The sequence below is a fragment of the Aegilops tauschii genome, chromosome 5 (genome assembly GCF_002575655.3).
Source record: "Aegilops tauschii subsp. strangulata cultivar AL8/78 chromosome 5, Aet v6.0, whole genome shotgun sequence".
Lineage (NCBI taxonomy): Eukaryota > Viridiplantae > Streptophyta > Magnoliopsida > Poales > Poaceae > Aegilops > Aegilops tauschii.
In genome coordinates this window covers 352,602,920-352,616,915 of record NC_053039.3, presented here as the reverse complement: position 1 = coordinate 352,616,915, position 13,996 = coordinate 352,602,920, and the positions used below count along the sequence as shown (strand labels likewise).

Genomic DNA, 13,996 nt, shown 5'->3' with positions numbered 1-13,996 from the left:
TACGGGTGATTTTCTTCCTTGTTTTTGCCGGAGGCTGATTTCTTTTCCAACAGTGTTGACCAAGTAATGCACAATGTTTGGAAATTTATACATTCTGGATACTAGCGATCTTCTCTGTTTGCTGAAATCAATCAGGAACCAGAATGATCTATCTGCACGGACTTGTGAGATCCCCACCGTCCAACCTCCACGCCCTCTCTCCCTGGCTCTCGCATCAAGGAATCCCACCCGTCCACGCGTCCCACAATACCCCACCGCCACGCAGACACGGGTCCCGCTTCCCCAGACCAAACGGACCGGAAGGATCACGAGCCGCCGCCGCTGGCTGAGCACCACTCCTCGCCGGCCATGGACATGGAGGCGCCCGCCGCCGCCGACGATCCGCACTTCCCCATCTACGTTTCCTCCGCGGAGGACGACGGCATTACGTTCCTCGGCGACTCGTTCGACCCCGAGGAGATGCAGATGCAGGAGGCCATCCTCCTCTCCATCGAGTCCTCCCGCGCCCCAGCCGACATCCCGACCTCCTCCTCCGCCTCCTCCTCGGCGTCCCCGTCCGGGCCCGACGTCGCCGGCACCTCCGAGAAATCCACCGAAGAGTCCCCTCGCGACCGCAAGGGGAAGCGCAAGTTGTTGGAAGGTAATACATCTACAGATTCGCTTTTCGATTTTCAATGCAGATGCGCGTAAAATGCGCTTGCTATTTGCCTGATTGCTCCAATCTTATTGCGATGTGGAAGATGAGCCGAGCGGTTCGGGGAAGCGGCGGAAGCGCAACCGCTTCAGGTGCGCCATCTGCATGGAGAAGGTTCAGGTTTCAGAGCAGTTTATCGTGAGCCACTGTTCGCATGCCTTCTGCAATGGCTGCGTCGGGCGGTACGTCGCCACCAAGATCGGCGAGAACGTGGAATCGATAGGTTGCCCTGACCCTGAATGCACAGAGGGCTTCGTTGAGATCGAGCCATGCCGAGATATCATTCCCCAGGAGCTTTTCGATCGCTGGAGTGTTACTCTGTGCGAGCAGTCCCTAGGGAATGAGAAGTACTACTGCCCTTTCAAGGATTGCTCCGCGTTGCTGATCAAAGACAATGACAGGACGGTGAAAATCAGGGACACCGAGTGCCCACATTGCCATCGGATGTTCTGCGCACGGTGCCGTGTGCCGTGGCATGACGGAATCAAGTGTAAGGAGTTAAGGAAGCTTGGGGATGACGAGAAGGGGGAGACTGATCTGATGCTTAAGAAACTGGCTAACAAGAAGAAATGGCAGAGGTGCCCCAGCTGCAAGATGTACGTCTCGAAGATCGATGGGTGCTTGCTCATGAAGTGCAGGTAGTTTATCTGTCTAATCATGTTCCCCCTGCAACTCATGCCCCTTTCTTGGACTAACGTAATGGATGATAGAAACATCCCAACACAAAATATTCCTCTTCCAATTTTGTTCATGTGCACTATAAAGAGGCAAGGCAGATCTGCCCTTCGGTTTACAGAAGTCGAACCTAATTAAGAATACCTTTCTTTCTCCACCTTTAGCTGTGATACTCACTCTCTTTGCTTGGTACTGTGGAAGGATGGCCATGATTACAAAGTTAAACAATAAGTCGTTCTTTAAGGTCTGTCATAATATACCTAATCAGTATGTACTATGCTGAGTGTGCAACCCTGCCATTTTTTTGCTGTATTTCTGGGTGCACATTTTACTTATATGGCTATGGGTAGCAACTGATTTGGCTTGTGACCTTTTAAATGAACTTTTACTTGTTAATAGCAGTTCCTATAGGGCTATGTTCATTATACTCCCTCGTGTTATTCTAACAGTGCACATTGATTAGGGATGCCATCTATTTGGGAAAAACACGAGGAAATGACTTAGTGGACCCCCTTATATAAGAGTGAGAATGTTTGCGGGTATTTAAATGGGGATAAAACAGGGAAAAAATCATTTGCAAGACAACTTCTATTTTCTAACAGAACTGGATGGTATTCTGTTAATGGGGTGGTATTTGACAATTTTTCACCCTTAGTCCACAGACAGTGCGCCGGCACACATCTAGGTTGCATTTGCCTACTTCTAAGTTCCAAAAAATCTGTTATTTTGTGCATGCACATTAATCTGTGAAGTGTGAATATGAAAATTATGTCTCTTTCTTTCTTACTGGAAAACGCAGTAGTCAATCAACGTTATCTGGCTTGAAAATGTGTTCCAAGAAAACAATGTATGCATTTTTTTTGTTTATCACAGACTGTTATATTGTCCCAAAGTGTACAGGATCAGAAGTCATCAATCAATGTACATCTACCCAAAAATATCCAGTCCTGTAGAACTTATAAAAGGGCATTTTCTAAAATCAACCGGGTGCACGTGCCCCAGTGTACACAAAATCCACTCTTCTGAGCCCACCTCCTGCAGATTATATACTCTGGTTGAAGATGTGTTTTATACAAATAAGATCCACGGGTAGTTATTTAAAGTAACTAGAGAGATATTTCGTGAAACCAGTTATAATAGCCAATAGCTTGTTAGATGTGTTAAGGACCTGTGTCTGGTATTATAATACCAGGAAACTTAAGCATTACCAAGTTATACGGTTCTAGAAATTTGTGTTTTGCTTAGTTCCTTTGGGAGTGTAGTGGGTTTGTTGTTTTAGTTTTTCTTGCATAGTTCCTGTTGGGAGTTTGTTTATTTTAGTTTTTCTTACACTAAGCATTACCTATCAAGTTATACGGTTCTGGAAATTTGTTTTTTGCTAGTTCCTTTGGGAGTGTATTGGGGTTTGTTGTTTTAGTTTATCTCGCATAGTTCCTATTGCGAGTTTGTTGATTTGGTTCATCTTACATTAGATCTCCACTGCCACAGTTTGTCTCAGCAGTTTTAACTTTGAGTAAACAAGTCAGGACTACCTGCCATCACACATGAACAAAAGTCAGACCAATTGGGGTTGTTTAAATATTAAATCAAACATTAGGGCTATTTATAAATCTCAAATCTACATTCATAGTATGTTTGAAAAGAAAATCTGCAAGATTTTTCGTTATAAAATCTTACATGTTCTTTAAGCAGTAAACACATCTGATATGTTTTCAGACTTCATAGCATCACTAACAGTTTTTTTGTTTGGTCTCTTTTGAAGGTGTAAACAGTACTTCTGTTACCATTGCTCTGCTCCAATGAGTAAAGCTCTTCACTATTGTAAGAATTGCAACCGCTAGTGAAGGTCAAACAAACTCAGGCTTTGTACATAGTTATAGGTTAGCATCCACGAAATAAGTAGGCTATCACCTCCTCGGACTGGAGATGTGCAAGACAATCGTCCCCTCGAACTGGTGTGGTTCATCTGCAAAGCTGTAAATTTCCCTCGTTTGCTGTAGTCAGATCAGCAGTTTTGCACTGGGTGATGTTACACTTTGTGCCCTTGTTAGATCAGCAGTTTTACACTTTGTGTCGAACTTCATGCAGATTTTAACCTGTGTGTTGCAGTGGTGCAGTAATGCATGTGTCTGCAGTTGGCCTGACTGATTTTGTGCTTCGTTTTGCTTGATGATGACCGGATCTTATACAGCAGATTTCCGTATATTGCAAGGCTGTGAGTTTGTACTTGGGCAACTGGTGTTGTTTAGAAGCTATTGGCGTGTTTTGGTTGTGTGCATCCTGCCCTGGTCCCCTATCCAGCACACGTCTTGTGAAGCCATGGTGGTGTGATTTTTGCCCGTTTGACAGCACGTGAGCATTATTCAGCCTGCAAGGCAATACTCAGTTGGCTCGCGAGGAACGATCGAATCAGCAGTTTTCACTTGCATATTTTCTCGGTGCAGAGAGGGGAACGTGGCGCCGAGTTTGTTCGAGCGGGGACATGGCACGAGCTTGCACACGTCTCCGAAAAATTGGCAGGAGTAACAGGGTCACGTCTCGTCGATTGCCTCGCCTTATTTATCCCCCTTTGGCTCACTGCCCCAACCCCCGCCACCCATTTCATCCCTTCAAGCTCTTCCTCCCGGGAAGTTTCTTCATCGACGAGCATCGCCATCTTCTCCCGGGAAGTTTCTTCATCGACGAGCATCGCCATCTTCTCCGGTTTGCGGTGGCGATCCTTCTTCCTCCTCCTCTCCTCCTTGCTCCTCTGATGGTTGTAAGTTCAATCACTCTCTACTTGTTGTTGCTTAATATGCTACACATGATGTTGTGTGAGGACGTGGTAGATCATATACTAGTGATAACATGGTAGGTTTTGCGTATCGGCACTGATGAAGTAAACGCTGTTGTGGTAGATGTACTCCTTCTATTTCTAAATATAAGGCTTTTCAGAGATTTTAATACGGACTACATACAGATGTATATAGACATATTTTAGAGTGCAGATTCACTCATTTTTCTCCATATGTAGTCTATATTGGAATCTCTAAGAGCATCTCCAACGGCCACATAAAAATCTCGTGCCCAATAAAAGTTATAGCGTGCCACTGTAGCATTTTTAATGCGCCGGGACCAACATTGCTTTAGCAGACGCCCAAAGACGCACGCCCAAAAAGCAGACAGTGCAAATTGTGAAGCGCGCGTAATCCGGAGCCCAAAATATGTTGCGCGTGATAGCGTTTTTCAGCGCGCGCCCAATTTTTTTTAGCGCTACAGCATCTGCTGGAGCTGTTGGGCGCTCAAAAAATGAATTTTTAGTGCGTGGAGCTCTTGGGCGCCTGTTGGAGATGCTCTAAAAGGCTTATATTTAGGAACGGAGGGAGTACATGTTTTTCGTCTTTGATTTCAATGCTACTGTGGTAGATGTGGTACTGTGTTGAGCTTGACGATCGGTCCATGTGTAGTATGAATAGTATGGTACTATGGTACATGTAGTAGTGTGTTGAGTTTCATGATTAATCCATGCTAGTTTGCTAGATGTGCTTGTGTGTTGAGCTTGATGATCATTCCATGAGTAGTATGGTATTATGATAGATGCATTGTTCTTGTTCAGTAGTCCTGATGCTAATCATTGTAGAACATGACCAACGAAGACCTTAGTCAAGCCATTGTTCTGTTTGACTCCCAAATCTTTCCCTCTTATGTTGAGGATTCCAGGAAATGCCTTATGATGCAGATGTGTTTGAGGGATGGTACCACTACATCTTTAGTGGTGGCGATGCCTGCGATAACTACTAAGGTCTCCATTTAGACTTGCAAGGCACACATGAGGAGGTCAACGAAGGGGAACACAATGAGATTGTAAGGGCATCCTTTGCCTTAGGGTTTTGGTGATGATGACAACACACGTGGACTAATCGTGCGACATAGTTTTCTTAGGTACACATGGTGTGGCGCAAGACGGTTAGGTCTTCCCTCTATGCGGAAAAGATCGAAGACGGAGTTTCCGACGTTTTTTATTCCTTTGGTCGTAGGATATCCGTACTATTAAGAGGGAATCCACGTAGGAAGATATTGGGTGAATCACTTCACGTACACATTCTGTGCACCCACCATATACCCTCCGTTTCGAGGAGAGAGAGGTTCCCCACTGCCCCTGTCCTGTGCAGTCTTGCCCATGGCGGTAGTACCGCTGGGCGGTACTTCCGGTCTGACCACCGCTCAAAGTACCGCTCAGGGGTGACTCCCTTCTGTACCGGGTACGGTGGTAGACCGGTGGTGGAACGGAAGTTCCGGTTTGTCTTGATAAACCGGTACTACCGGTGTCCAGGGCGGTTGTACCGCCTCGAACTCCATCACCCAGGAACTGCTGGCCCAGCGGTAGCTCCGGCCCTACTACCGCTCCAACTACCGGCCTGAGGTGTAAACCTTCTGGATGTAAGCGGTAGTTGAGCGGTAGTGGAGCGGCAGTTCCGGTTTATTCCGATAAACCGGTACTACCGGGTGCGCCACCGGAAGTACCGCCCTGGTGCCCTAGGAGGGGTTCCCCGCATTCACCGGTTGTACCGGTGTCTAGTGCGGAAGTACCGGTCCCATGCATTTCTGCACATAACGGTTGGATCTTGGGGAGCCTATTTAAGGAGTTGCTTCTCCTACCTCCCACCTACCTCTTGCCTCTCTCTCTCCTCCATTACTACCATTAAAGCTTTCTTGCCCGATCTCTCTCCCTAGCCACCCAAACTTGTTGATTTGCTAGGGATTGAAGGAGGAGACCTAGATCTACACATCCACCAAAGGATATTTGATTCCCCCATACTTTCTTGTGTGGATTTTGTTACTCTTGGGTGCTTGGGCGCCCTAGACGGAAGAGGTCACTTCGGAGCCACATTCCATTGTGGTGAAGCTCCGGGGTTTCGTTGGGAGCCTCCAATTAAGTTGTGGAGAGAGCCTCAACCTTGTTTGTAAAGGTCCGGTTGCCGCCTTCAAGGGCACCAATAGTGGAATCACGGCATCTCGCATTGTGTGAGGGCGTGAGGAGAATACGGTGGCCCTAGTGGCTTCTTGGGGAGCATTGTGCCGCCACACCGCTCCAACGGAGACGTACTTCCCCTCAAAAGGAAGGAACTTCGGTAACACATCCTCGTCTTCACCGGCTCCACTCTTGGTTATCTCGTGTCTTTACTTGTGCAAGCTTATTTGTGTTTTATCCCTTGCTTGCTTGTGTGCTTGTTGTTGTTGCATCATATAGGTTGTTCACCTAGTTGCATATCTAGACAACCTATCTTGTTGCAAAGTTTAATTTGGTAAAGAATAGCTAAAAATTGTTAGTTGCCTATTCACCCCCCTCTAGTCAATTATATCGATCCTTTCAGAGATGATAACTTTTATATCCACCTTCATTCTGAACAAGATGTATGATATCATTGTCAGTGTGATGAGGGCTAATAAGGGCTTCAAGTAGGTGCACATGGACGTTGTTGCCAAGAAGGGTTTTGAGTTGTATGGCACAGAGGTGTCCTCAACACAGGTGCATAACCATCTTAGGAAGTGGAGTGCGACATTGATCCAGGTGTCCAATCTTAGAGACCTTAGTGTCACATAATGGGATCAGGACACGTTCACGATTCTGTTGGAGGTTGAGCACTACCAAGGATACATCGCGGTTGGCTAACCTAACACTTGTTTTGCTTGATCTTACAGTGATCTATTGACAAGCATGCCATGGGCTCCAGTGAGCCTCTTGCTTGCCTATTACCGAGTATCCATGCACCCAAGAGTCGGAGACCATCATCCTTAATGGATTTCTACTGATCACGCTCCTACTCTTGAGAGGAAGAGGTAGATGGTGCCTTAATGGATGAGGAGCTAAGCGTTTTAATTTTAGCAGCATGACTGACACCATCAAGGAGGTGGCATCTGCATTAGGGAGAGCAAGCATGTTGACGTGCACCCTTCCCTCTACAGCTCTATCATGACAACATTGGCTTTGGTGAGAAGGCTATAGCGGTCGCTCTTAACCACCACCTCAACATGGCACAAGGTCTTGGGTTTGTTGGGATGCCAATGGAGCACACAACGCTATGGCTTAAGACCTAGCTAAGCAAACACTACTACGTGTAGTGCAAAGGGTCTCTGGTGGTGGCCACATGCATGCATGCATGATGATGTACATTTTGTGGTATTTGGGCATGGAAACTCTTGATAGCCTATTTTTGTTGAGTTGGTAGATACTAACCCCTCACATGGTGATGGTGAACTTGTGGTGGTAGGATTCCACCATCTTTTTTATGGTAGTATCATGACACCATAGTAGGTAGGATGAACTTGTGATGACTTAGTATATGAATCATGAATGCTTATGTTGCTTTTGTCCCATAGGTTGTGGTACTTGTCTAGCTTGTTGAGATTTTGTTCTTCTATCTTGCTAGATGTAGTGGTATGTGGCGTACTCAGGGAGGGTTCCAGGAGCCTACGGTTCATGATAGACATGCCATGAACAAGTGAATGGATACAAGAACAGTCGCTATAAAGAATTTAAGACTAGGGAGGAGGCAGATGATGATTACTCCAGGTTTGTTCTCAGGTCTGTTCTTAAAGTGAAGAGTAATCATGAAGATGCAAGGGTGTATGTCATGTCGGGTTCAATAGGCTGAAGAACATGATATTCGTCGTCTAGTTCGTCATCATTGTCGTATTGCTATTACATGTGATCGTATTTGACATGAAATGACAACGATGATAAGGATGATACTTACAAGCTCGCCATATTGACGTACAAGATAATAACATTGAGCTAAATGTGTGCAACCGAACACATCGAACCGCTTCAGGCCAGCCCAAAATCCCGAAACGCAGGAACCGAACATTGAGGCTTTGTTGCTTCCCTAATACAGCCTTCTGCTTTGTGGGCAACCAGACATATCACAGAACATGGCGGAGAGGCTGTATTACCTCAGCTAAGCTCAATCGAACCACAAATGTAAGATGGCGAAAATGATTGCTAGCAACCAAACACGTCCTACACGTTTCTACCCGTTGCTTCTTACTATAGGGAAACAAAAGTGATGTGACCCTTGGGTCTGCCCCGGGCCCTCCGGTCACACACGCGCGCGCTTGTGTGTGTCTCGATGCAACAATTTAACAGTGGCAGTACCACAGTTACGTCTTAGGCTGCAGAAACGGACCGAAGGCAAACTGAAACCTGATACTCATATGCTATTCGACTGAAAAATACTTCCATGATGCCATAATTTTATCAAACTGTAAAATAAATAAACACACAAATGATTGAAGCTGCATAAATAAACACACAAATAACTCAAGTTGATGATCAAAGTTGTGTCTTATAGGGACCAACCTTGTACGAAACACCGGTTTATATCTTGATTTAAAACTAGAGAGAGTACATCCAAGTGATCCTGCCCTAAACGTGGTCCTGCTCTTGCGCTCCATTCTTCCATTTGTGTAAAGGCGCCAAAATGCACGACGTCGACGCTGCAACGGTCCACTTTACCTACATAGTCTATCATATATTCCGCCTCCATCTTCACTCAGTGACATCCGAGCGATCAAACAAACAAAAGCCCAAGAATCAGACCCCCTTTGTTTTCAGTGTGTATATATAGATCAATCAATCAGAGAACAATCTCTCAACTTTACAATATCCGGGACGGCTCCACCACCCTGCGAATTGTTAACGTCAATCGTGGATCAAACCTTCGTCCCGCCGTTTCCCCTGTCAAAGCTACACCTATCTTTTATCTTTTTCATTCACACACACGCACGCACACAAGCTCAACATCAACTACTCAATCAATCAAACGCATTGCTCAAACCTCAAACCAAACAACCATATACACAAGTCACAGCCACGATCTCCGGCTGCTGCCGCTACGGCCTACGAGATGCTGATCATGGCGGCGGCCATGGAACTCTCCAGGCTGACGCACTCGATCATCATCCCGCACATCTTGCCCATCTCCTGCTCCTTCACCAGGGTGCCGCCATGGCCGCCGTCGGAGGCCTCTGCAGCGGCGCACTCGTCGAGGCGGTAGCAGGTGGCGAGGTGGTCGTTGGCCATGCCGACGGCCTGCATGAAGGCGTAGACCACCGTCGGCCCGACGCCGCGGAGGCCCCTCCGCATCAGGTCCTGGCTGAGCGCCTCGGCCTTGGGCGTCCGCAGCGGCACCTCCCGGGGCGACCGGTACCTGCCGACCATGGGCTTGTAGTTGAGGAAGCCCCAGCAGTACTCATCCAGCGACCCAAACTCCTCTATGATCTATCAACAGCGAGGTTCAGACTTAATGTCAGAAAGAAACAGTGGGAGGCATTAAGTCTAAGATTAAGAAGAGAAAACAAAATGGTTGTTGGGCAGATTGAATTGGCTGCCAATGCTGTTTAGGCCATCAAGATCAAGATCTGGACAGATATGGATAGCATGAGTGACATGATGGATGAAATTACCTTTAGTAACTCGTGCGCGTTTTCGACGATGGTTCGGAGCCGGTGCTCCGACAACAGGGACCTGGCCGGGCTGCATGGCCCCAGGAATTTCTTCTCGTTCAGCTTCGACACCAGTAGAGGGTCGAAATCCATGAACACTTCCCTGTGAAATGCATGCATGGTGTTTGATGAGATTTGAGTGTTTGGTGGGATGTTAAGAGGTAAAAAGGAGTGCTTACCTGAAGGCGTCCCTCTTGCTGAGGATTACAGGCCATGCCATCTCAGCTAGTGCACCAGACAGAACAAGCATCTCAAATAGTTTCCTGTGAATTTAGAACTGAAAGTTGTAACTTTATATAATTAATTTGCTTGTTAGCATTTTAACTTGAGATGATTTGATTAGGCTTAGGGCATACCTGTCGTCATGCACTGGGACTCCCCACTCCTGGTCATGAAAGGCAGTGTAGCATGGATCTGTTACAGATGTAAAATCAAAGATTTCATTAGTCAGGTGAAAAACAAGGTGGATTGTGACGGAAAGTTGAAGATCCTAGAAAGTTTGCAAGATTGGAGCAAGGACGAGAGAGTTTTGATTAGACGGCTACAGTAACCAGAATGTTTTTGTCCAAAAGGCCAGAGGTCCCAGCCTAACAGTTAATTAGGTGTATGATCAGCAGACATCAGGTAGTACTACTGTTGAGTATGAAAAGGCAACACAGCTTTTCTAATGCTACAAACAAGTACTATGTGGTAGTTTGTACGGTTCTCTTGTCGTCCTACGCTCTTGCTAAAGTACGTGAAACTAAAGGATGCCAAAAATCTACAAATAGGAAGATTAAAGCTGCAAGCAAATTAACAACATTAAAGGAACTGCAAATGGAGTACAACCGGAGCAATTAAATACGTTTCCGCTGCCTAATGCGCTGCAGAAAAGATGCAAAGCTCAACTGGCATAAATTTAAAGGGAAGAGCAATGATAAGCACATCAGTATCGCCACCAAGAGAAAAGGAACAAAGAAGAAAAGATATATATCCTGGGGCCTGGGACGCCATTCTTTTCTTGGAACATCAGAGAGGGGTGAAAGTCCCGGGCCACCATCATCGATCTCCGCATCGCAAGTTTGCGACATAATGCGAAATTCCAGGTCAAGCTAAGCCTGCTTACCACACCGAATTTGTGTTTGCACCTAAAATTTCTCACTGGCCAATCGCACTGAAGAGAAACACTTGCTCTCCGGTTAAGGACTACTAGAAAGGAGTTCATGCCACTTGGTTTTGTTAAGTCGAGGGTTTAACAACTTGATTAGATTTCAGAAATATTGTGCCGACAAGCTAGTGGGTAATGGAAGGAATCCTTTGGGGAGATAAAATTGACAAGTACTCGCCGGATAGCGGACGCGCCACCAAACATCTGAGTGCATCTTTATATTGATTGCGCATTTGTCAATTGTGCACCACCAAACGTTTATGATGCCATATGGTCTAATTAATCGCAATCATCGGCCCCAGATTAATGCTAATTATAGTACTAGTACAAGATACTCCTAGAGGTGTTTTCCCTTTCTCCTGGGAGAGGTAAAACGTTCACGTCAGTGCAATACTACTGATATCAATGCAGCGGTCTCCGTTTGGACGTGAGCTCACAGGCTGATATAGACGGAGGCAAAGGGTCTCTCTCTCATGAGTACGTACGTACAGTGCGATAGACGTGATCTAGCATGGAAAATACGATGTACAATTCTGTAGCAGACGCAGTGCTGTATTCTGAAAACGTGAGGAAATCGGATATATTGCTTTGAGGGGTACTATGTATGTATATATACTTCGGAAACATCACAAGTCACAACCACTCATAATCCTGGTCCAAAAAGCTATAGCTAGGGCAGACTAGCTTTCAAAAAGAAAGGCCCCGTGTAGAGTTGTGTAAATTTTAAGCTAGCTAGATAGTACGTACGGCTGAATATACCGGCTGACGGTTACTAATGATGATGCATGAGGCCTTGATGAGCGGTCAATTATCTTTTCTCCTTTAAGCTTATCAAGACCTCGTGCATCCTTACTAACTGTCAGCGGGTTTATGTTAACTGCACTTACTATGTACATTACTTCCCCTGGTTCCCAAAAGTCGTCGTTTGGACATCGTATGTGCAAATTTGTCCCAGAAAGAATTTTTTTTCCTTTCAGTTTCTTGAGTGCTGATATTGCTAAAAACATGTGCAAGGTAGATATGTGAAAATCATATGCAGAAATTTGTCGGAAAAGGTAGTTTCAATCTTGATTTAGTGCCCAATCTTGCTTGTGCTTTTAGTCTGCGAAGTCTACCTCAATCTTGATTTAGTGCCCAAAATATAGGAATTCGCCTTTTCTTTAGGGGAACAGAAAATACTAATTCATTGACTAGTATTAGGGTATTTAGGGTATTTAGGGTATAGAGGATACGCCAAAGAGTACTATTTGTGGATTGTAAGAAGAAGAGTACTCCTAATAGTAGTGTGACCACGAGTATACTTGCTATTCGTAGCTACAAAATGAGCTACCGATACACTTGCTATTCGCAGCTAGAAAATGAGCTACCGATTGTATAAACATATAGAAGTTAATAGCATGCATGATAGCAAAAGGAGAAAGCATAATTATCCACTTATACATCTACTAACTGCATTTAGCATCGCCTTTAATTTGTCCTTGCCGTAATGAAAAGAAGCCATAATCACATGATTAGTGTCGGGATTAATTTGCACCACCTACCAGTGTTACGGGTCACCCAGGGGCACCTCGGCGGCCCCGGCGCCGCCGCAGCTTCTCCGATCATCGAACCCAGTGCCACCGCAGCGGCGGCTCCTGCACCGTCCGGCGCAACGCTGGCCGCCTTCCGAGCGGAAGGGGGCCCCGCCGACGATCCGCCGGCCGCCCTCCGCCGGGCAGCGGCCCCCGCCGGCCGGCCGATCCTGCCTGTGGACGCCCGGCTGCAGAAGGAGTCGTCGGACGCCTCCGAGGCGCACGACACGTTGAGCGACTGCATGTTCCCGTTCTTCCCGCCGCGGCGCAGCAGCTCGGACCGGCGCAGCAGCATGGACGGGAGCGCGCCCCTCGCGGCCGCCGCGGCGGACGGCAGCCGCTTCTTGGAGTTGGAGGCCTTGCTGTCGGCGGCCGCCCGCGGGTCCTCGTCGCCGCGGCGCGTCGTCGGCTGCGGCCTCTCCCTCCCACCGGCGCCGGCCGACGGCGGCCTCTCCCTCCCCCCGGCGCTGGATGACGGCGGCCTCGGGGACGACGGCCTGCGGGCTGCACCGGCGACCCTGGGCCCCGCGGCGGACATGCCTGCCTGCCTGGCTCCCGTTCAGCTCCCGGTGCTCCGTCGGCCTCGCGTGGACGCGCCTGCTAGTAACTTAGGACGATCGATGAGGCAGACGCGGGCGTAGAGGATTATATGGAGCGATCGATGGAGACGATGGCGAGCTCCGGCGTTGCCGTCTGAGAGGTACAGTGTGCGAACGAACTGCGAGCTGCGGAGTGTGCGGGCTGTTATAAGGTGGCTCTCGATCGCCTTCGCCTTCTCGGGCGCGAACGAACGTACGTGGGCTGGTGGGTGGCGGGCGGGTGCTGGCTACGTACGTACGTTCTGCGCGGGTTTGGGCGCGCGATCGGTCGAGTGCCGGGCGGTTGGTGGCGCGTCGAGAGCGCTGTTGCCATGAGAGGTTTTTGCGGGGGAGGACGTGTCAGCCGAGCTGATCGAAGTACGTCCACGTCGCGGTCACGCCGGTGCGCGGAGGCAGCTAGCTAGGTCTAGCCTAGCCCAGCGAAATCTCGTTCTCCTGTCCCGGCCCCCCCTGCTGCTGCAGTCGATCGGCGGTGAAGGGAGGAGGGACAAAGCACGGCGGTGTAATCCGGCGCCCTCCTGCCGTGTCCGGTGGGTGCGAGGTGAGGTTGACCGATCGATCTGATCCATGGTCCTCACGCACGGCGAGAATAACCCAACGCAAATGAGCCAAAGGCAGGCACTGTGGTCGTGGTGTGAGGCGAGGCCAACCGCCTCTTTGTCGTGCCACGCTTCGGTTTTTGCTGTACAGGTAGGCTGTAAACGAGTCGAGCTCCAGCCAATTGGGCTAGACCGGGCTCAACTTATATTAAAATTCAAGCAAGCTCAAACTAAACGAAGCTCACAGTTTAACCTGTAGGAAGTGGCTCGTGCTCGGCTTGTACCTC

General features: G+C 47.8%; 2 protein-coding genes across 2 annotated transcripts; one reads left to right on the top strand and one right to left on the bottom strand.

Moving 5' to 3' along the window:
• Nucleotides 1-260: 260 nt before the first annotated feature.
• Nucleotides 261-3,513, top strand: LOC109774001 (uncharacterized). The gene is made up of 3 exons (XM_020332721.4): nucleotides 261-640; nucleotides 741-1,332; nucleotides 3,132-3,513. Exons 1-3 carry the CDS (start codon nucleotides 349-351, stop codon nucleotides 3,208-3,210), a joined length of 963 nt encoding a protein of 320 aa, XP_020188310.1. The 5' UTR covers nucleotides 261-348; the 3' UTR covers nucleotides 3,211-3,513.
• Nucleotides 3,514-8,952: 5,439 nt separating this feature from the next.
• Nucleotides 8,953-13,356, bottom strand: LOC109773999 (uncharacterized). Its single transcript, XM_020332720.4, has 5 exons — nucleotides 12,542-13,356; nucleotides 10,210-10,267; nucleotides 10,033-10,116; nucleotides 9,815-9,956; nucleotides 8,953-9,629 (listed from the first exon to the last, which is right to left on the bottom strand). The coding sequence occupies exons 1-5, from the start codon at nucleotides 13,107-13,109 to the stop codon at nucleotides 9,249-9,251; spliced, it is 1,233 nt and encodes a 410-aa protein (XP_020188309.1). The 5' UTR covers nucleotides 13,110-13,356; the 3' UTR covers nucleotides 8,953-9,248.
• Between the last annotated feature and the right edge of the window lie 640 nt (nucleotides 13,357-13,996).

Coding starts and splice junctions, on each gene's coding strand:
- LOC109773999 (XM_020332720.4), bottom strand. CDS start 13,109: ATGTCCGCCGCGGGGCCCAGGGTCGCCGGTGCAGCCCGCAGGCCGTCG. Junction 10,268..12,541: donor CTGGGTGACCCGTAACACTG/GTAGGTGGTGCA, acceptor CATCTGTAACAG/ATCCATGCTACACTGCCTTT. Junction 9,630..9,814: donor ACGCGCACGAGTTACTAAAG/GTAATTTCATCC, acceptor CGCTGTTGATAG/ATCATAGAGGAGTTTGGGTC.
- LOC109774001 (XM_020332721.4), top strand. CDS start 349: ATGGACATGGAGGCGCCCGCCGCCGCCGACGATCCGCACTTCCCCATC. Junction 641..740: donor GAAGCGCAAGTTGTTGGAAG/GTAATACATCTA, acceptor GCGATGTGGAAG/ATGAGCCGAGCGGTTCGGGG. Junction 1,333..3,131: donor TGCTTGCTCATGAAGTGCAG/GTAGTTTATCTG, acceptor TCTCTTTTGAAG/GTGTAAACAGTACTTCTGTT.